This window comes from Moschus berezovskii, chromosome 21, assembly GCF_049115385.1.
Source record: "Moschus berezovskii isolate FMDL1 chromosome 21, NW_MosBer_1.0, whole genome shotgun sequence".
In the NCBI taxonomy this organism is placed as follows: Eukaryota; Metazoa; Chordata; class Mammalia; order Artiodactyla; family Moschidae; genus Moschus; species Moschus berezovskii.
The window spans coordinates 52,883,941-52,905,188 of NC_142480.1; the positions used below are offsets into that span (position 1 = coordinate 52,883,941).

Below are 21,248 nucleotides of genomic sequence, written 5' to 3' on the forward strand. Positions count from 1 at the left end.
AGGACCAGCTGCTCAACATGAGGGTCCATTGCATGATGAAAATACAGGGACTCCCCTGCTGGTCCAGTCATTAAGAATCTTCATTCCAACGCCAGGGACGTGGGTTCAGTCCCTGGTCAGGGAACTGAAATCCCACATCTCATGGGACAACTAAGCCCACATGCCACAACCACTGAGCACAAGCTCCACAACAAAATGCAGCGAAGACCCAACACGGCCAAATAAATAAATTCAAATAAACTTAGAGAAAAGGCAAAGCGCCTTTCAGAACTTTCTTCTTAGGATTTCCAAGTTGGTGACTGAAGAGCATTAAACAAAGTCTGAGGCCCTTCTAAGCATGGGATCTTTGCAAATGCCCACTTGACACACCTGTAAAGACAGACCCCATGGGTCTTTGCTCCTTAGGACTCAGCTCAGTGATTGTCACTTCCAAGTCAATGATGCCCAAAAGAAGATGAACATCATTCATTTCTGGGTCCTCTGAACTCCTGCCCATCTCGAGATGAACAACAGCTGACACGTTAGCACACGTTTCAGAGAGAAAACTATAAAGATACATGAGAGTGGTGTAGGAGACAGTTGGACACCAGGCTGAGCAGCTGCATCCAGTCTCCTGTGGACACTTTGAGACAAAATAGCAACAGGAGCATCGGCCCTGATTGGGTGAAAGACAAAGTGACCGTAGTTTTTTCATATGTCCTGCCAAGCCCCCCAGAAACCTTCACACTGGAATCCATCTTGGTTGAGAGATGCGCGTGCCACCAGGAAGGACCCTGATTCAGGCCAAAGATGGGCCCAAGCAAGATTACTGGCTAGAGACAAACACAGAAGACTGCCCCCATATAAGCAAACTAAACCATTCTTATTGGGAGCAATTCATGCTGTGAATTCACCCAGGTGCTCTTCCAAGCGTGCTATGTACTTGATCACTCAACTGTGTCCAACTCTTTGTGACCCCATGAACTGTAGCCCACCAAGCTCTTCTGTCCATGGGGCTTCCCAGGCAAGAATATTGGAGTGCTTGTATATTTTGGAAATTAATCCTTTGTCAGTTATTTCATTTGCTATTATTTTCTCCCATTCTGAAGGTTGTCTTTTCACCTTGCTTATAGTTTTGATGTACAAAAGCACATGAAAAGATGTTCAACGTCACTCATTATTAGAGAAATGCAAATCAAAACCACAGTGAGATATCACCTCACACTGTCAGAATGGCCATCATCAAAAAGTCTGCAAACAATAAAAGCTGTAGAGGGTATGGAGAAAAGGGAACGCTCTTGCACTGTTGGTGGGAATGTAAATTGATATAGCTACTATGGGAGATGGTATGGAGATTCCTTAAAAAAACTAGAAATAAAACTACCATATGACCCAGCAATCCCACTCCTAGGCATATACCCTGAGGAAACCAAAATTGAAAAAGACACATGTACCCCATTGTTCACTGCAGCACTATTCACAAAAACTAGAACATGGAGGCAACCTAGATGTCCATCGACAGATGAATGGATAAAGAGGTTGTGGTACATATATACACAATGGAATATTACTGAGCCATAAAAAGGAATGCATTTGAGTCAGTTCTGATGAGGCGGATGAACCTAGAACCTATTACATAGAGTGAAGTGAGTCAGAAAGACAAATAAATATCATATTCTAACACACATATATGGAATCTAGAAAAATGGTACTGAAGAGTTTATTTACAGGGCACAATGGAGAAATTGTGAGAATAGAGACATAGAGAATAGACTGATGGACGTGGGGAGAGGGGAGGAGAGGGTGAGATGTATGGAGAGAGTAACATGGAAACTTACATTACCATATGTAATATAGATAGCCAATGGGAATTTGCTGTATGGCTCAGGAAACTCAAACAACCTGTATCAACCTAGAGGCTCTGTATCAACCTAGAGGAGTGGGCTAGGGAGGGAAATGGGAGGGAGTTTCAAAAGGGAGGGGGAATATATGTACATCTACGGCTGATTCACATTGAGGTTTGACAGAAAACAACAAACTTCTGTAAAACAACAGGCAAATTTGGCCTTGTAGCACGGAATGAAGCAGGGCAAAGGCTAATAGAGTTTTGTCAAGAGAACGCACTGGTCATAGCAAACACCCTCTTCCAACAACACAAGATAAGACTCTACACGTGGACATCACCAGATGGTCAACACCGAAATCAGATTGATTATATTCTTTGCAGCCAAAAAAAATTTAATAATTATAAAAAAAAAGATACTGGAGTGGGTTGTCATTTCCTCCACGTGTACTTTGATTTTAATAAACACAATATCTTTCTCTGTTGAATTATTTCTTTAAAGAAGACAAGGACCAAGGTCCTGCTTCCAGCCATCCCCACCCCCCAACAACAGTATACATGTATTATTACCAACCTGAGATCCCAAGCAGAAATGAGCCTCCATTGATTCATACGAACATGTGATAAGAAATATTTTCTCTTTGTTTTTAACTGAACTATTTGGAAGTATCAAGTTATTTTGGGGCTGTTACTGTGTGTCAGTGACATAAGTGGTAAAGAACCTGCCTGCCAGTGCAGGAGACATAAGAGACACAGGTTTGATCCCTGGGTCAGGAAGATCCCCTGGAGGAGGAAACAGCAACCCACTCCAGTATTCTTGCCTGGAGAATTCCATAGACAGAAAAGCCTGATAGACTCTAGTCCACAGGGTCTCAAAGAGTCGGACATAATTGCAGCGACTGAGCAAGCAAGCACTGTGTTTCAATTCCTTTCCTTAAAGGGAGAATGATCTCTGTGGTTATAATATCAATGAAAGTACCATTGTCAGTGTAAATAAAGATGCAAGAGCAGAGGCAACTCTATGTTATAATTACACATTAGGTACCGCTCAGCTCCTATTTAGAAACTGGGCCTGCAAAGTGCAGACATACATAGATCCACTTTCTTAACTAAATAATTGCTCTCTGAAGGTTGCCTGAAAGGATTACTGTCTCTAACTTCCATGAACTGCTCATCTGCAGGGGAAGAAGGTGGTAACTGTTAGAGAAACTGCTCTTAAATGCATGAACCACATCAGAGAACTTTTGGAAAATCCCTTATTATTCATTAAAGCGTGTTATAGCCTTATTAATTCAGATGGGATAATGGGTTGTTGATTAGCCAGACAGTTAAGCATTCATTGTCAGATGCTGATGGGGTGTAAGAAATTACATTTCCTATCCACCAAAGATTCACCTGAATGCAGTAGCACTTCCTCAGGTGAGGCTGCCTCTTTAGGGGATGAATTAGCTGGACTTCTCTTCCCCAGTCTTTTCCTTCATTCCCAAACTTTTCCATCCTGCAAAGCATGCCTCATTCTGCCTGGTTTTCCTTGCCTTTGTCTGAGGTTGAAAACTATGCCAGGAGCCAACTTTAAAAGCTGCTGGGTTACAAAGAAAATCGCATTCGTGCTCAGGATTCTAACATGAGATGGGTGCTGTGTGTCTGTGCATGGGCATCTCTGTGTGTGCCTGTGTGTTTTGCTTTGGTTTTACAACTCCTGGCTAGAGCCGCCTCCACGCTTTTAGTTCTTCAGATCCAAACTGTATCCAGGTCCTTCAGGGACTTATTCAGCCAGCTCTCCAAGACTCAACTTCGTTTATTTCCAAACTGTGACTGACCATGAGGGTAGTATAACAGCAATGATCATGGTGAGAAAAGTCCCTGGATTAGAGGTCAGAAAATGTTGATTCATTTTCCAGTTCCAGTTCTGTTTTAGGAGAACTGACTGTCACTTTTAAACTGCTCTCAATTTCAACAAGTCATTTCATCTCTCTGACAATATGCAATTAATTTTTTTCTCCCCATGATAACAGAGCAACACTGATATTTAAGCTTCAATACTTTGGCCACCTGATGTGAAGAGCTGACTCATTGGAAAAGACCCTGATGCTGAGAAAGATTGAGGGCAGGAGGAAAGGGGATGACAGAGGATGAGATGGTTGGATGGTGTCTCAGATTCAGTGGATAAGAGTTTGAGCAAACTCTGACGGATAGTGAAGGACAGGGAAACCTGGCCTGCTGCAGTCCAAGGGGTCACAAACAGCTGGACACGACTCAGCAACTGACCAACAAAAGAAAGTAAGAAGAGTTGGGGTGTATTTCTACAAAGGAAGACCAGTACCCAACCCTTTGTGGAATTTCTGACCTCAAAGGGACAGAGGGCTTCCAAGACTAAGAGGACCTCCCTGACCGCCGTCACCACCAAATCTTCAAAGAAGGTAAGTGTTTACTCACGGAACTGCTCCAGGTGGTCAGCACTGTTAGACTCCGGCATGGCCGTGACAGTCACCAATGGACAGGAATTCCCTCCTAGCGTCTGGCAGAGAACCTCCTGTCGGAAGTAGACCTGCTTGCGGTTCACACTTTTTTCCAGAATGTCAAGGTGAGTCTGGGGCATAAATGAAAGAAAACTGTATTTTAAGATTTTTGATAATAACAATAGATGAAAGCAGCAACAATGCTTATATTCCTCTAACTCCTGTTAGTTTAGAAGTATTCTTGTTAACCTAATCTGTCCAACAGGCTCAGTGGTAAAGAATCTGCCTGCCAATGCAGGAGATGTAGGTTCAGTCTCTGGGTTGGGAAAATCCCTTGGAGAAGGCAATGGCAACCCACTTCAGTATTCCAGGCTGGGAAATCCCATGGACAGAGGAGCCTGGCAGGCTATGGTCCATGGGGTCACAGAAAAGTTGGACAGGACTTAGCAACTAAAACAAACAGATCTGCCTGACACAGGACATCAAGTCACTTAGAAGCAGGACTGTTCCTGCTCCCTGGAAGAAGTTTAGTGAGGCTGAACAGGACATATCATTCCTGCCTGTGTCTGCACAATAGAGTATCTGATTTCAAGCTGCACTGACAGCAAAAGAGGGGCATACAGTACCCTCCCCATGACACTGACATGCAAAGAACGCTGTTATCGCAGAGACAGAGTACATGCAAGACGCTTGGGAGCATGAGACAGAGCTTCAGTGGTGCACATGACTCGATTTAAGCAATACAAGGAGGGCTGGGAGCATATGGAAGGGAAATAGAAAGCAACCAATCCAGGGAAAATGTTAAGTGAAGAAAACTAATTGGTAACAAATGATTTTCCCTACCTTTGGGCTTCCCTGCTGTCTCAGTGGTAAAGAATCCACCTGCCAATGCAGGAGATGTGGGTTCAATCTCTAGGTTGTGAAAATTCCCTAGAGAAAGAAATGGCAACCCACTCCAGTATTCTTTCCTGGGAAACCCCATGGACAGAGGAGCCTGGCAGGCTATAGACCATAGGGTCATGAAGAGTCAGACACAACTTAGCGACTAAACAACAAAGGATGTCCATGCCCCAAAGGTCAGACCCTGACAATGTGCTACCTTACATGGCAAAAGGGACTTTCCAGATCCATTTAAGATTTAGTCTATTTGAGATGAGGAGATGATCCTGCATTAACCAGTTGGGGCCAAACTATTAATGTATAAATCACAAACACTTAAAAGCAGAGAACTTTCACCAGCCACAGAGGACCAGAAACACATTCAAAGAATTCAGACTTGCATGCTGGCTTTGAAGATGGAGGAAAGAGGTCAAAAGCTGAGGAATATGGTGTTTTCTAAAAGCCAACAAAAGGAAGGAAATGGATTCTCCTCCACTATCCTCCAGAAGGAATACAAACCCAATACATTGATTTTTTTTTTTTTTAATCTCTGGTTCCTCTGGCTTTTCTAAATCCAGCTTGAACATCTGGAAGTTCATGGTTCCCGTATTGCTGAAGCCTGGCTTGGAGAATTTGAGCATGACTTTACTAGCGTGTGAGATGAGTGCAATTGTGTGGTAGTTAAAGCATTCTGAAAACTGACCTTTTCCAGTCCTGTGGCCACTGCTGAATTTTACAAATTTGTTGACATATTGAGTGCAGCACTTTCACAGCATCATCTTTTAGGATTTGAAATAGCTCAACTGGAATTCCATCACCTCCACTAGCTTTGTTCATAGTGATGCTTCCTAAGGCCCACTTGACTTCACATTCCAAGATGTCTGGCTCTAGGTGAGTGATCACACCATCATGATTATCTGGGTCATGAAGATCTTTTTTGTACAGTTCTTCTGAGTATTCTTGCCACCTCTTCAGAATATCTTCTGCTTCTGTTAGGTTCCTACCATTTCTGTCCTTTATGGAGCCCATCTTTGCATGAAATGTTCCCTTGGTATCTCTAATTTTCTTGAAGAGATCTCTAGTCTTTTCCATTCTGTTGTTTTCCTCTATTTCTTTGCATTGATCACTGAGGAAGGCTTTCTTATCTCTCCTTGCTATTCTTTGGAACTCTGCATTCAAATGTGTATATCTTTCCTTTTCTCCTTTTGCTTTCACTTCTCTTCTTTTCACAGCTATTTGTAAGGCCTCCTCAGACAGCCATGCTGTTTTTTTGCATTTCTCTTCCATGGGAATAGTCTTGCTCCCTGTCTCCTGTACAATGTCACGAACCTCCGTTCATAGTTCATCAGGCACTCTATCAGGTCTAGTCCCTTAAATCTATTTCTCACTTACACGTATAATCATAAGGGATTTGATTTAGGTCATACCTGAATGGTCTAGTGGTTTTCCCCACTTTATTCAATTTAAGTCTGAATTTGGCAATAATGAGTTCATGATCTGAGCCACAGTCAGCTCGTGGTCTTGTTTTTGCTGACTGTATAGAGCTTCTCCATCTTTGGATGAAAAGAATATAATCAACCTGATTTTGGTGTTGATCATCTGGTGATGACCATATATAGAGTTTTCCCTTGTGTTGTTGGAAGAGGGTGTTTGCTATGACCAGTGTGTTCTCCTGGCAAAACTCTATTAGCCTTTGCCATGCTTCATTCCATACTCCAAGGCCAAATTTGCCTGTTACTCCAGGTGTTTCTTGACTTCCTACTTTTGCATTCCAGTCCCCTATAATGAAAGGACATCTTTTTGGGGTGTTAGTTCTAGAAGGTCTTGTAGGTCTTCATAGAACCATTCAACTTCAGCTTCTTCAGCATTACTGGTTGGGGCATAGGCTTGAATTACTGTGATATTGAATGGTTTGCCTTGGAAACAAATAGAGATCATTCTGTCGTTTTTGAGATTGCATCCAAGTACTGCATTTTGGACTCTTTTGTTGACTATGATGGCTACTCCATTTCTTCTAAGGGATTCCTGCCCATAGTAGTAGATATAATGGTCATCTGAGTTAAATTCACCCATTCCAGGTGAATTGATCGAAATTCACTGGATCATCAAAAAAGCAAGAGAATTCCAGAAAATCATCTATTTCTGCTTTATCAACTACGCCAAAGCCTTTGACTGTGTGGATCACAATAAACTGTGGAACATTCTGAAAGATGGGAATACCAGACCACCTGAACTGCCTCTTGAGAAACCTGTATGCATGTCAGAAAACAACAGTTAGAACTAGACAGGGAACAACAGACTGGTTCCAAATAGAAAAAGGAGTACATCAAGGCTGTATATTGTCACCCTGCTTATTTAAATTATATGCAGAGTACATCATGAGAAACGCTGGGCTGAAGGAAGCACAAGCTAGAATCAAGATTGCCAGCAGAAATATGCTGATGACACCACCTTTATGGCAGAAAGTGAAGAAGAACTAAAGAACCTCTTGATGAAAGTGAAAGAGGAGAGTGAAAAAGTTGGCTTGAAGCTCAACATTCAGAAAACTAAGATCATGGCATCTAGTCCCATCACTTCATGGCAAATAGATGGGGAAACTGTGGCTGACTTTATTTTGGGGGGCTCCAAAATCACTGCAGATGGTGATTGCAGCCATGAAATTAAAAGACGCTTGTGTCTTGGAAGGAAAGTTATGACCAACCTAGACAGCATAGTAAAAAACAGAGACATTACTTTGCCAACAAAGTTCTGTCTAGTTAAGGCTATGGTTTTTCCAGTAATCATGTATGGATGTGAGACCTGGACTATAAAGAAAGTTGAGTGCCGAAGAATTGATGTTTTTGAACTGTGGTGTTGGAGAAGACTCTTGAGAGTCCCTTGGACTGCAAGGAGATCCAACCAGTCCATTCTAAAGGAGATCAGTCCTGGGTGTTCATTGGAAGGACTGATGTTGAAGCTGCAGCTCCAATATTTTGGCCACCTGATGCGAAGAGCTGACTCATTTGAAAAGGCCCTGATGCTAGGAAAGATTTGGGGCAGGAGAAGAAGGGGATGACAGAGGATGAGATGGTTGAATGGCATCACCGACTCAATGGATATGGGTTTGGGTAGACTTCGGCAGTTGGTGATGGACTGGGAGGCGTGGCATGCTGCGGTTCATGGGGTCACAAAGAGTCGAACACGACTGAGTGACTGAACTGAACTGAATGTTTTTTTTAAAAAAAAGCTTTTTATTTTGCATTGGAGTATAGCCAATTAACAATGTTGTGATAGTTTCAGCAAAGGCTTGAACAGCAAAGAGACTCAGCCATACACATACATGTATCCATTCTCCCCCAAACTCCCCTCCCATCCAGGTTGGCACATAACACTGATCAGACAGTAGGTCCTTGTTGGTTATCCATTTTAAATACAGCAGTGTATACGTGTCCATCCCAAACACCCTAATTATCCCTTCTCACTGGCAACCATAAGTTCGTTCTCTAAGTCTATGAGTTTGTTTCTGTTTTCTAAGTTCACTTGTATCATTTCTTTTTAGATTCCACATATAAGTGATGTCATATGATGTTTGTCCTTCTCTGACTTCTCTCAGTATAACAGTCTCTAGGTCCATCCATGTTGCTGCTAATGGCATTATTTATTCTTTTTAATGGCTGAGTAATATTCCATTGTATATATGTATCAAATATTCTTTATCTGTTCCTCTGTTGATTGCCATTTAGATTGCTTCCATGTCTTTGCTATTATAAACAATGCTGCAATGAACATCAGGATGCATATATCTTTTCAGGTTGATTTTTGCCCAGTGATTTTCTTACCCATATTGAACTTATCACCATAAGAGATGTAAGACTTTTTTTAATTGTTTAAGCTCCAAAATTTGTGATAATTTGTTATGGTAGCAATACAAAACCAATACACTGGGCAGTAAGATAAAGAATTTTCTAAACAAAGTAGAAATCCTAGCATCTGGGAATGGACTAAATTCCACTTGTACTCTATTGAATAAATGTCAGACTTACAAGGAAAAAGAAAAAGTCCCAAGGAAAGAAAAGATGACCAGGGATTCTGTAACCTTTCCTACAGCTTCAGGGATACCTGAAAATTTGACCCTGAGTCGCATCCTCCTTGCAACTGGAATCCCAAATCATCTGCCTCCACACAGCCTACTGCCTGGATTCAGTTCAGTTCAGTCGCTCAGTCGTGTCCGACTCTCCGCGACCCCATGAATCACAGCACGCCAGGCCTCCCTGTCCATCACCAACTCCCGGAGTACACTCAAACTCATGTCCACAGAGTCGGTGATGCCATCCAGCCATCTCATTCTCCGTCATCCCCTTCTCCTTCCGCCCCCAACTTTTCCCAGCATCAGAGTCTTTTCCAGTGAATCAACTCGTCGCATGAGGTGGCCAAAGTATTGCAGTTTCAGCTTTAGCATCAGTCCCTCCAATGAACATCCAGGATTGATCTCCTTTAGAATGGACTGGTTGGATCTCCTTGCAGTCTAAGGGACTCTCAAGAGTCTTCTCCAACATCACAGTTCAAAAGCATCAATTCTTCGGTGATCAGCTTTCTTCACAGTCCAACTCTCACATCCATACATGACCACGGGAAAAACCATTGCCTTGACTAGACGGACCTTGGTTGGCAAAGTAATGTCTCTGCTCTTTAATATACTATCAAGGTTGGTCATAACTTTCCTTCCAAGGAGCAAGCGTCTTTTAATTTCATGGCTGCAATCAGCATCTGCAGTGATTTTGGAGCCCAAAAAAATAAAGTCTGATACTGTTTCCACTGTTTTTCCATCTATTTTCCATGAACATCCGCTGGATCATGGAGAAAGCAAGAGAGTTTCAGAAAAACATCTATTTCTGCTTCATTGACTATGCCAAAGCCTTTGACTGTGTGGATCACAATAAACTGTGGAACATTCTGAAAGAGATGGGAATCCCAGACCACCTGATCCGCCTCTTGAGAAACCTGTATGCAGGTCAGGAAGCAACAGTTAGAACTGGACATGGAACAACAGACTGGTTCCAAATAGGAAAAGGTGTACGTCAAGGTTGTATATTGTCACCTTGCTTATTTAACTTATATGCAGAGTACATCATGAGGAACGCTGGGCTGGAAGAAGCACAGGCTGGAATCAAGATTGCTGGGAGAAATATCAATAACCTCAGATATGCAGATGACACTACCCTTATGGCAGAAAGTGAAGAGGAACTCAAAAGCCTCTTGATGAAAGTGAAAGAGGAGAGTGAAAAGGTTGGCTTGAAGCTCAACATTCAGAAAACTGCCTGGATTAATATGAATTTATTACTTTCTGTCTGCATCAATACAAGTTTACTGCCCTGGGAAATACTTGCCTGGGAAAATAGAAATTACAAATAAATTTACTTTTCATAAATTGATAATTTTTCAGGAACATCTCAACAACTCTTCAGTAGAAAATATCAACTGGGGTCTTCCCTGGTGGTCCAGTGGTTAAGAATCTGCCTGGCAATGCAGGGGACACAGGTCCTCTCCCTGGTTTGGGAACTAAGATCCTACATGCTGCAGAGCAACTAAGCCTGTGGGCCATGACTAGAGAATCCATGAGCTACAACAAAAGATGATGCGTGACACGGTGAAGATCCAGCATACTGCAACTAAGCCTTGACAACCCCTCTCCTCAAGAGTGTTGCCTTACAGTGTCCACCAGTCTTAAACCATTTTATCATGATCTTTACCCAATGTTAATCAAGCCCTACATTAAAATACCAGAACTTAACAAAACTTTCAAATCTTAATAAATACCTCAGGTTTGCCCTTCCTCCTTTGAGACACTATCGAGACTCTTGTCACATTCTCCTTTATCAAATATGTTAGTTTCCTTCTGTAACAAATTACCACAAATTACTGGTTGGAGACAACACAAATTTATTGTATTACAGTTCTGGAGGTCAAAAGCCCAAAATGGGTTTTACTGTGCAAAAATCAAGGTGTTGGCAGGACTGCACTCCTTGTGGAAGTTCTAGAAATTAACTTCCTTGCCTTTTCTAGCTTCTGGAGGGCAGCTACATTCTTTTTCCCATGGCGTCCTCCTCTTACATTCAAAGGGAGCAATCACATCATTCCTACCTTGGTTTCCATGGTCAAATCTCCTCGGACTCAGACTCTTCTGTCTCAGCGGTTCATGGTCAAGGACCCTTGTGATTACATTGGACCCAATCTAATTGTCTGACATAATCTCCCCATCTCAAGAGGTTTAACTTAATCACATCTACAAAGTCCTCTGTATCACATAAAGCAGCATCCTTAAAGGCTTCAGGGATTAGAAAATGAACATCTTGGGCTGGGGGCATTATTCTGTCTACCACACCAAGGTAAGCAATATCTTCGGTCTGTCTTAGAAACAGGTGGTATTTCTGAGAGCCAGCATTTGACACAACACTAAGAAAAGGAATTATAAGGACCGTGGCTACCTCAGGTTCAAAAGGAGAATTCACCTAAGGCCCATAAGCTGACCAAACCTTTGTACTTCATTCTCCCTATTGTTTGTCAAGTGATGATGAACGCCAGGTGACGTTGTGAAACAGCTGCAGTGGGGATTGGGAGGTAGTCTCACACCCCTGAGGAGACAAGGAGGCTGGCTCATTGTGTAAAACACACACACACTGTGCACACTAGTTACAAAGGCCCTATGTAAATAGCTAAGGATGAAAGCCGAAGAAAACCCAGAACTGATGGCTCTTCTAAGCTGAGCTCAGCTTCATCTTTCATGACCACACACCTCCCTGGCAAAGACTGACTCAGGCCAAGAAAGCCGTGCCTGAGAGTCCAGACTTTCACAGAGGCCCTTCCACACATGATGTGCTATTGCTTGCCTTTCTCAAGGATGCGTTCATTTGGTTCCAGGTAAAGCCTAGACTTATATGTTCGATCACCAATCTAAACCCAACATCACTGCTCCTTGTTGAGCAGAATGGGGGTTTCATCATACAATTAAAGTTATTTTTAAAAGTAAGTGTGCGTGTGTGTGTGTGTGTGTGTGTGTGTAGAGATAAACCTATTCATGTAAAAATATATATATACATATATATATATGCAAAAAGTTATTCTTGGGTCACAATTCCTTCTGCCATGCTAAATGTCAGAGGAAATGGAGGGCTGCTTAGTGCTTGAAAGTACAATGCATAGCAAACGTATAACCAGCCAAGTTTTTACTCACAAATTTCTTCTCATGTATGCTCAGCTATGCAAGAGCTCAGAAAACATATCACCTCATCCTTAAAACAACTTAAAGACAAATTTCAGCTGCCTAAATTCAAACTAAAGAATGATATAAAAGGACAGTCCAGTTAAACAGGTTCGTTTAGATGATTACTGGAAAACACAGTTACTACATAATGCAAACATAAAAAAATAGTTCTTTAGGGAGAAAACATATCATCAAATGTTAATCTCATCATCTGGTTCTAAAATGAGATTAAAAAGAAATGTGTAAGTGAAGTATAAAGTAAAACAAAATGTTCACTTTTCAACTTACATGGACATGGTATTATTATTTAATTCTTAAAAATGGAAAGGCAATATAGCAAGATGACTAACCATGCAAGCTCTGAGTCAAACAGCCTGGGTTCTAAATTTGGTTGTGGATCTAGAATAACCGTGTAAATTCTATTCTTAACCTCTTTGTGACTCAGTTTTCTCTGTAAAGTGTATATAAAGTGGCATTACCTATGTCATTCAGTGGTTGCTATAATTTAGTCATTTACTGTGTGTGAGAAGTGTCTGCCATACAGGAAACAATTTCAGCTGTTATTATTCATGGATACATGGATTTTTTATTTTTTTAAGAACTGAAAGGAAAACACTAGTAGAATTATGAACACTATAATGGAAAAAAAATCAAAGAAAATATGGTCACTTCATGTTGCATAAAACAGAGAGAAAGGAAGAAATGAGGAAAAGAAAGGAGGGGCGGGGGGAGGAAAAAAAGGAAAGAAGAAAGGAAGAGGGAGGGAGGAGGGATGGACAGGGGCCAAGGCGGAGAGAGAGAAAGAAAGAAAAGAAATGAAGCATGGAAAGTACAAAACCAAAATGACAGACCCAACACCAAAAATTGTTTTAAGTATAAATAGGCTAAACAGCATTATTAAATGACAGAAACTTGCAGATTAGCTTTTCAAAATCCCACTGCCTATTGTATACAAAAGGAACTTTAAAAGAGAAGGGAAAAAAAGACCCATGATGTGTATGATAAACATTCCTAAATTATCTTTTATTCTATTTGACTCAACTAAAATATCTTAAAAGAGAAATATGGAAACTAAATGGATAAGCAAACATAAATTAAAGTGGGCCTGGCAACGGTAATATATGACAAAGTCATATTCAAGAAAAGTGCATTAAATGGGATTTTAAAATCTTATTTTGATAAAGGGCATGATTCACAAGGAACATATAAGACTCATAAATCTCAAAAATCAAATAATGCAGAACTGAAATGTACAACGGTAAAATGGCAGAAGGGAAAAATACTGTACTAGGAGTGGGAGACTTTATAACAATACATCAGCCTTGAATATATCAATTGCAAAAAAATGATAGAGTATTTGAACAATATTGTTTTTCATAGATATATGTCAAACTGTCTTTACAAACAGCATCCTTTACTTTTTTCTCAAACGTTCATGGAACTGTAATAAAATTAATCATATGCAAGACTATAAAAAATTCACTAAATTTTTTTAAAAGCAGAAATTATACAAACCACATTTTCTAACAATTAGATGAAATGAGACTTAAGTAAAAATCGTTTTAAAAATAGCAAATATAAAATGATTAAGGAATTCCCTGATGGTTCAGATAGTAAAGAATCTGCCTGCAATGCAGGAGACCCAGGTTCTATCCTTGGGTTGGGAAGCTCCCCCAGAGAAGGGAATAGCTACCCACTCCAGTATTCTTGACAGAGGAGCCTGGCGGGCTACAGTCCATAGGGTTGCAAAGAGTCAGACACAACTGAGCAACTAACCCTTTCAGGAATATAAAAAAAATCCTCCTAAAGAAGAAATTCATATATTAAAAAGAAAGTCAATATTAAATCAGTGTAATTAAAGCCCTGATCGAAGAAGGGTCCATTTGCCATCCCAGGAGAAAAGCCACAGACAGGAACAAAAATGACCCATCAGAACGTCAGCCACATCTCAGCCACCCTGGTAAAAGGACATTTCAGCACCTTACTAAAGAGTCAACATCACCCTGGATTTAGTGATAGTCTGTGATCATAAACAAATTATTTTAATCACTTTCAAATATATCTGGGTGAAAGTTGTCCCAGTATTATTATTGAAATCTCAACTGAGTTGAACTCTGCCTCACAACTACCATCAAGATTCCAGGCCCCCAAACTTGGAAATCTATACCTTTTCCTGAAGCATTTTCCAAAATGTAATCAGCAGGATGTTACTAAACGCTGGGGTGTGGAGAGGGGAAGATCCAAAGTATCTTTGGGCACAGTGAGTTAAACTAAATGAAAACATTTTCATGACTGCAGAACTGTTCAGACTCTTTAACACGCAAATACACATTACAAACTTTTAGAAGAAAAACTAGCCAATAGGGCTTCAAGAATTTATGTGACCCTTGAACCCTTTTCCTCTAAAGATCTTGGGACCCTGGAGTGTTGTAGCATGCGTTTTGGGAAACACTGTCTGCTGAATTGTTTCTATGAGGGTTTTTGCTTTGTTTTGTCTGTTGCCTTTTTCTTGCCATCAAAGCTATTTGTTTCATATTTATTATGGCTACAAGGATTCTTGACATGTGGGGGTGATGGGGGAGAAATAGAGACCCTTCTCCAAACAAGTACTAGCTATCATTTCTGCGATATCACAAAGTTATTAGGCTGGCCAAAAACTTCTTTCAGGTTTTCCATAAGATCTTACAGAACCTGAACGAACCTTTTGGCCAACTCAGTACAAATAGGCCATAGCTCTTCTTGTCAAATCTTGGGGTTGTTGTTTTTCAGTCACTCAGTCATGTCTTTCTCTTTGCGAACCCATGGACTGCAGCACTCCAGGCTTCCCATCCTTCACTATCTTCCGGATATTGCTCAAACTCATGTCCATTGAATCGATGATGTCATCCAATCATCTCATCCTCTGTTGCCCTCAAACTTGGGGAAACAAAATAAAATCTAGATTTTATAAATTAGATACTGAAAGAAGGTTTGGAAGCAGATTTGCCTACAGAAGTCATCAAACACAATTAGATACAGGAGAAAAAAGGATAAAAAAAAAGAAAGTATCTTGTGTTCATGTACACTATCCTTTAAAACACTGTCACCTTAATGAAGGAAGCAAAGCTTAAAAGTTTTCTTCTCCTATGAGTTCTTTGATAATTTTTTCACTGTAACATTTTTCATGATTACTAATATTACAACTGAACAAATGCCTAACAACTTTTTAGCTTAAGCCCATTTTCTGTAATTGCTCATGTAATCATCTCCCTGTGTCCCTCAGTGAACCCTCTGTCCCTTTGATCCTTCCACCTGCCATGGAACATGTAACACCTCTGTGCTCAGTGCATTATTCAAGCTCCAGTCACACAGAAGTCTTCCAGAAGTAAACCAATTATAAACTGCTGTTGGTTTTCCTTTCTCAAAAAATGGCTTTGTATCATTCTCCTGGAAATGAGTCTAAGGTAAATGTTCCCATCTCAGGTCCAGTGAGGCCATGCTTAATTAACTATTGTTGGCATCTCTGATGAGAGACGCAGGGCTTCTGAATGCATGTGCCAACAAACACCTGTAATAGCAGCCCCATGGAAGCCACAGGGGTGGGCTTCTTCATGAAAGTGGGAAGGAGTTCAAGGCAATTATGGAAACCTCCAGAGAGGTTGTCGTCCTAAAAGAAAATCCTCCTTACCCAGGAAAGACATCAGGCTGATAACTTAGTCTGCAGCCTCATGGCTGCCTCTCAGCAGGCATCTTCTGCCCACTTTGGTTTACCAGCTACTCCCTTAAAACTCCCAAAAAAGACTTCACTCAACCTCAGCAGGCTAACCTGCTGATGGCTACTAGTGAAGCAAGAACAACGATGCACTCAGAAATCATTCATATCTCATTGTTAGCCCCTAAACAGCTGTACCCCCATCCCCTAATTCAGAATAAAGCTCACCCCTAAAAAGATGGCCTATTTTACTTGCGTACTGACCAGCTCTCAGTTGTCACTTAGATACATTCATCAGAGAATCGAATCCTTCTCATCACAAGAAAAGAACAAAAGACACCTTTCAGTTAGATAAAAAGCAACAGAACATGCTGTAACTCGGTTCTAATGAGCTTTCTCAAACTGCCCCAGTCTGCCGATACCACTTTCCCTAAGTGAAACAGATTCACTTTGAGACTGATGGAAGTGATTCGTCTCTAGATGTGTATTCTCAGATTTGCTGATTATAAAGAAAAGGTGATTTTAATATCCTTTTTCCGTTAAAAATAGATAAAGTTATATTGCTGATGATTTGGATAAGAGCTGCTGCTATGCTGTGCTCAGTTGTGTTCAGCTCTTTGGAAACCCTATGGACTTAGCCCACTAGGCTCCTCTGTCCATGGAATTTTCCAGGCAAGAATACTGGAGTGGGTTGCCATTTCCTATTCCAGATTGGATAAGAGAGTAAATAAAAAATTGGACAGGGAGGCCTGGCGTGCTGTGATTCATGGGGTTGCGGAGAGTCAGACATGACTGAACAACTGAACTAACTGACTGACTGACCCTAAGAAAACTATCAGTAGATTCTGTATTTATTTCTTTTTGGTCCTTTACTGGGATTTTGTTACAACATAATTTTAATTTTATTATATATTGCGGAATGGATATCTTTCAGTCAGTTAGGCAGAGAAAATGATCACCCATCATCATAAAAAAAAAAGAGAATAAGTGCTCTAAGGTCACTATCTAATACTGTTCACTAGTTGTAGACACTTGGCTAACACTTGCCATGTATCAAGTCATGTAATCTTGATAACCCATAGAAGAACCATTTCAATGGTTCCAATTCACAGGTGAGAAAACTGAGGCTGAGAAAAGCTAAACATCTTGCCCATGACTACACTGCAAGAAAACACAGAGCTTAGACCCCAATCCAGGCCACTCTGACTCCAGAGTTTGCTCCTCCATTGTGCTCAAAACCCTGGAATTCAGGGGTCCCTGTGGTCAGTGACTTCACCACCCATGCACACCTGAGCTCCTTCAGAACAGCCTTTCATGTTCAACTCCTCAACATCAGGACCCTTTACTGATGCCTGTCCTTTCTTTTGGCCCAAACAAAGATAGGTGTCTGTCGATTGATTAAATGACAACACTGATTTATGACTTGTTCACTGCATCTTTGATCTACCTCATGTAAGTCAATGCTTCCCATTTGACATATTTTAAATGTGAGCTCTTTATTAGATGTTGTGAATATGGCATTCTAATTCTCAACACCTTCTTTCTCCCTTCCTCTCTCCCTGTCCCTTCCCTTCATTTCCTACACTATCCTCCATTTTACCTCTAAAAATTAAGCTTCATCAGCTACTCCCTTAAAATTCCCATGAAAGACTTCATTTGACCTCAGCAGGTTACCCTGCTGACGGTTAGTAGCACAGGGAATACATATGTCTGGTGAACAACCCTACTCTACTCTCTAAAAGCCACAAGCTCTCCCAACACATCCATCCTATATCTGATCACTTTTTTTTTTTCCTCTCTTGCCAACTCATATCATTACACGTTCTCAGTGAGATTCCACTTTCTTACTCTAAAATGTCCATCAGAAACTCTCTTGGGATGCTAATACTCCTGGCTACCTACGGGCAATCCAGAACATGAACCAAATACTTTAACAAGTATTGCAAATAATACATTAACAATCATTGCAATTATTGAGAAAGTTTGAGATGGATGATTAAACAGGTCTTTTGCTGGTTTCATAATGGCAATAATATTGTATTTCTTTCTTTTAGCATTATTTTAATACTATAATTGGGATGATTATTCAACAGAATTCCTGGCAAGCATCTGGAAGACATCAGTTTGAAAGAACCCAATAAATACTAATTCTCTCATTATAAGAGAATAGTAAAATTTTTAAGGTTCATGTTGAAAAACATTCAATATACATGTACCCTGCTTTAAAAATGTCTATAATTGTTAAGCACAATCCATATTACAAGAGATTTACCAATTGTGAAGTCCACATAGAAATATATTTTTCACCCATCAGCATAACCCCCAAGTAAAATACAGCTAATTCCACCCTTGGGGTATCATCCACATTTAATTTATCACTAATCTGTTGGAAGAAAACTGTTTCTCCTTAGGACATGTCCAGAAGTAAAAATGACTAGTGAGCATTACAGAATGAACTCATTCTGTCCATGATGGGAGAAAGAGCTTTTTAAAAGAAGTCACAGAGTAAATTACTCTCTTAAACCTGAAGAGGACAAAGTCCATGCATCATTGGAAATGTAAAACCTAAAATCGAGTATATACGTTTTTCACTTCAAGTAACAAACTGTCTTTTTAACTCTGTTCTACTCATTTAAAAGGAATGAAAAGCTATCCCTTTTTCTGTCTCTTTTTCTCATTAACTCTCCTCAAACTTCCCTAATGGGAAGAGATCCAGTCAATAGGCTAAGTAACAAGCCAATAAGCATCAATGAATAAGACCTTTCTCCTCTTCTCACAGAGATCAGTTGATGGAAGATGAGACCATCTTCCAAGATCTTCTTTCTTGAGTTTTTGTCCCCCATCAATATGAAATTATCCCCAACTTGACCTCAATGGCTCCTAAACTCTTAATAATTGTTGACTGTAAACTTGAGACTTTGTGCTTCAGTATGACAAAAGTATTAAGTGTTCCCAGAGACAAAAGCTATGACATACAGCAGCTACTACAATGCAGCCCACTTTTATAGGTGCACACAGTCATCAAGTTGTGTGATTATGCAATCTCTGATGGTTGAGTTCAAGTCATTGACCCACAATTTTTGTCTGTAATGCTGAGTGCTATGGATGTGGTTCAGCTGAGAACAGTGTTATTTCCCAAACATGATCCATTTGTATTCCAATAAGCTTTGATGAGTCTTTGCTAAGTGCATACAAACTGATTCAGATCTAAAATTCAAATTAAGAAGCCAGATGCAGCCAAGGTCAGTTGAAGGACTCTCAGAGTCTCCATCAGATAGGAATAGACCTCAAAGGCCAATACTTAGTTCTCTGGCCACTAGCTAAATGTGGGACTTCTAGGCTTTGGTTTCTGCATTTATGAATGATAGATGTGAGCTACACAATTTCCCAAACCCTTTTGAATTCTAAAGTTTTATACTAGCTGCCATTGAGCTTCTCCACAGAGTCAAAGATAATCTTTTTTTCTTAATTGGACTATAATTGCTTTACTATTTTGTGTTACTTTCTGTGTACAACAATGTGAATCAATCATCTCTCTCTATATATAGATATATATATACACACACACAACACACACATATGAGGAGAGTGAAAAGTTGGCTTAAAGCTCAACATTCAGAAAACTAAGATCATGGCATCCAGTCCCATCACTACATGGCAAATAGATGGGGAAACAGTGGAAACAGTGGCTGACATTATTTTGGGGGGCTCCAAAATCACTGCAGATGGTGACTGTAGCCATGAAATTAAAAGACGCTTACTTTGCCAACAAAGGTCCATCTAGTAAAGGCTATGGTTTTTCCAGTGGTCATGTATGGATGTGAGAGTTGGACTGTGAAGAAAGCTGAGCACCAAAGAATTGATGCTTTTGAACTGCAGTGTTGGAGAAGACTCTTGAGAGTCCCTTGGACTGCAAGGAGATCCAACCAGTCCATCCATCCTAAAGGAGATCAGTCCTGAGTATTCATTGGAAGGACTGATGTTGAAGCTGCAACTCCAATACTTTGGCCACCTTATGTGAAGAGCTGATTCATTTGAAAAGAGCCTGATGCTGGGCAAGATTGAAGGTGGGAGGAGAACGGGACAACAAAGGATGAGACAGTTGGATGGCATCACTGACTCAATGGACATGAGTTTGGGTAAACTCTGGGAGTTGGTGATGGACAGGGAGGCCTTGGCGTGCTGCAGTCCATGGGGTCACAAAGAGCTGGACACGACTGAGCGACTGAACTGAACACACACATACACACACACATATACACACACACACACACACACATACACATATGTCCCTTCCTTCTTGAGCCTCCCTCCCACTAATTGATCCCGCCCCTCTAGGTCATCACAGAGCACCAAGCCGAGCTCCCTGTGCTATACAGCAGCTTCTCGCTAGCTGCCTATTTTATACATGGTAGTGTATATATGTCATCGCTACTCTCTCAAACCATTTGACTCGCTCCTTTCCCCTGAGTTCACAAGTCCATTCTCTAAGTCTGTAGGACAAAGATATTCTAACAAGTGAAAAGAAAAAAGAACAGTGACCTGGACCCATGGACCATTACTCTGACAGAAAAATCAAACCTGTCTTTAAAAAGGAACCCACTTCACCAGTAGACTTTTCGACATGCAGGGTTTCACAGATGAGATAGTAAGAACAGCTGTTGAAGGAGATCATGAATCTTGCCTGTTCTGAGGCCCTCGAGGCAACAAGCATGTTTGAAAACAAACATGCCTTTTTACAGCAATGCTGGTGATGCACATTTCTTGGATTAAAGTTCTTGAGATCTCTAAGTGTGATCCACAAATAATACTAGTTGTGTATCTTTTACAATCTGGGAAACAATAAAAAAAAATCTCTCTTTAGGCAAGCCAGCATATGGAGAGAAGAGTAGATGTACTTTTATGAAGCAGTTAGCTGAGTGGTTTAAAGTATGCCTTCTCAGTGGAGAAAAAAACACTGCATTTACACTTGAATATTTCTTTAGAGGGAAAAGGTGTTCTCAGTTATCATCTTTTCCAAATCCTTATCACAGGCTTGCAATGAAAATGCTTATCCTTCAGGCTATGTGATATATATTTGCATATACACATATTATTATAAATATGCTAATAACATTTTGCATTAACACAGAGGATGGAAGTACTTTATTAGATACT

General features: G+C 40.5%; 1 protein-coding gene across 2 annotated transcripts in view; it reads right to left on the reverse strand.

The window, feature by feature from the left end:
* Nucleotides 1–21,248, reverse strand: part of AGBL1 (AGBL carboxypeptidase 1) — a 943,700-nt gene that overhangs the window by 716,774 nt on the left and 205,678 nt on the right. For both annotated transcript variants that reach the window (XM_088829673.1, XM_055417758.2), the window contains exon 17: nucleotides 4,259–4,412. In XM_088829673.1, the coding sequence (XP_088685799.1) occupies nucleotides 4,259–4,412 (154 nt within the window). The remainder of the gene's footprint in view (nucleotides 1–4,258; nucleotides 4,413–21,248) is intronic.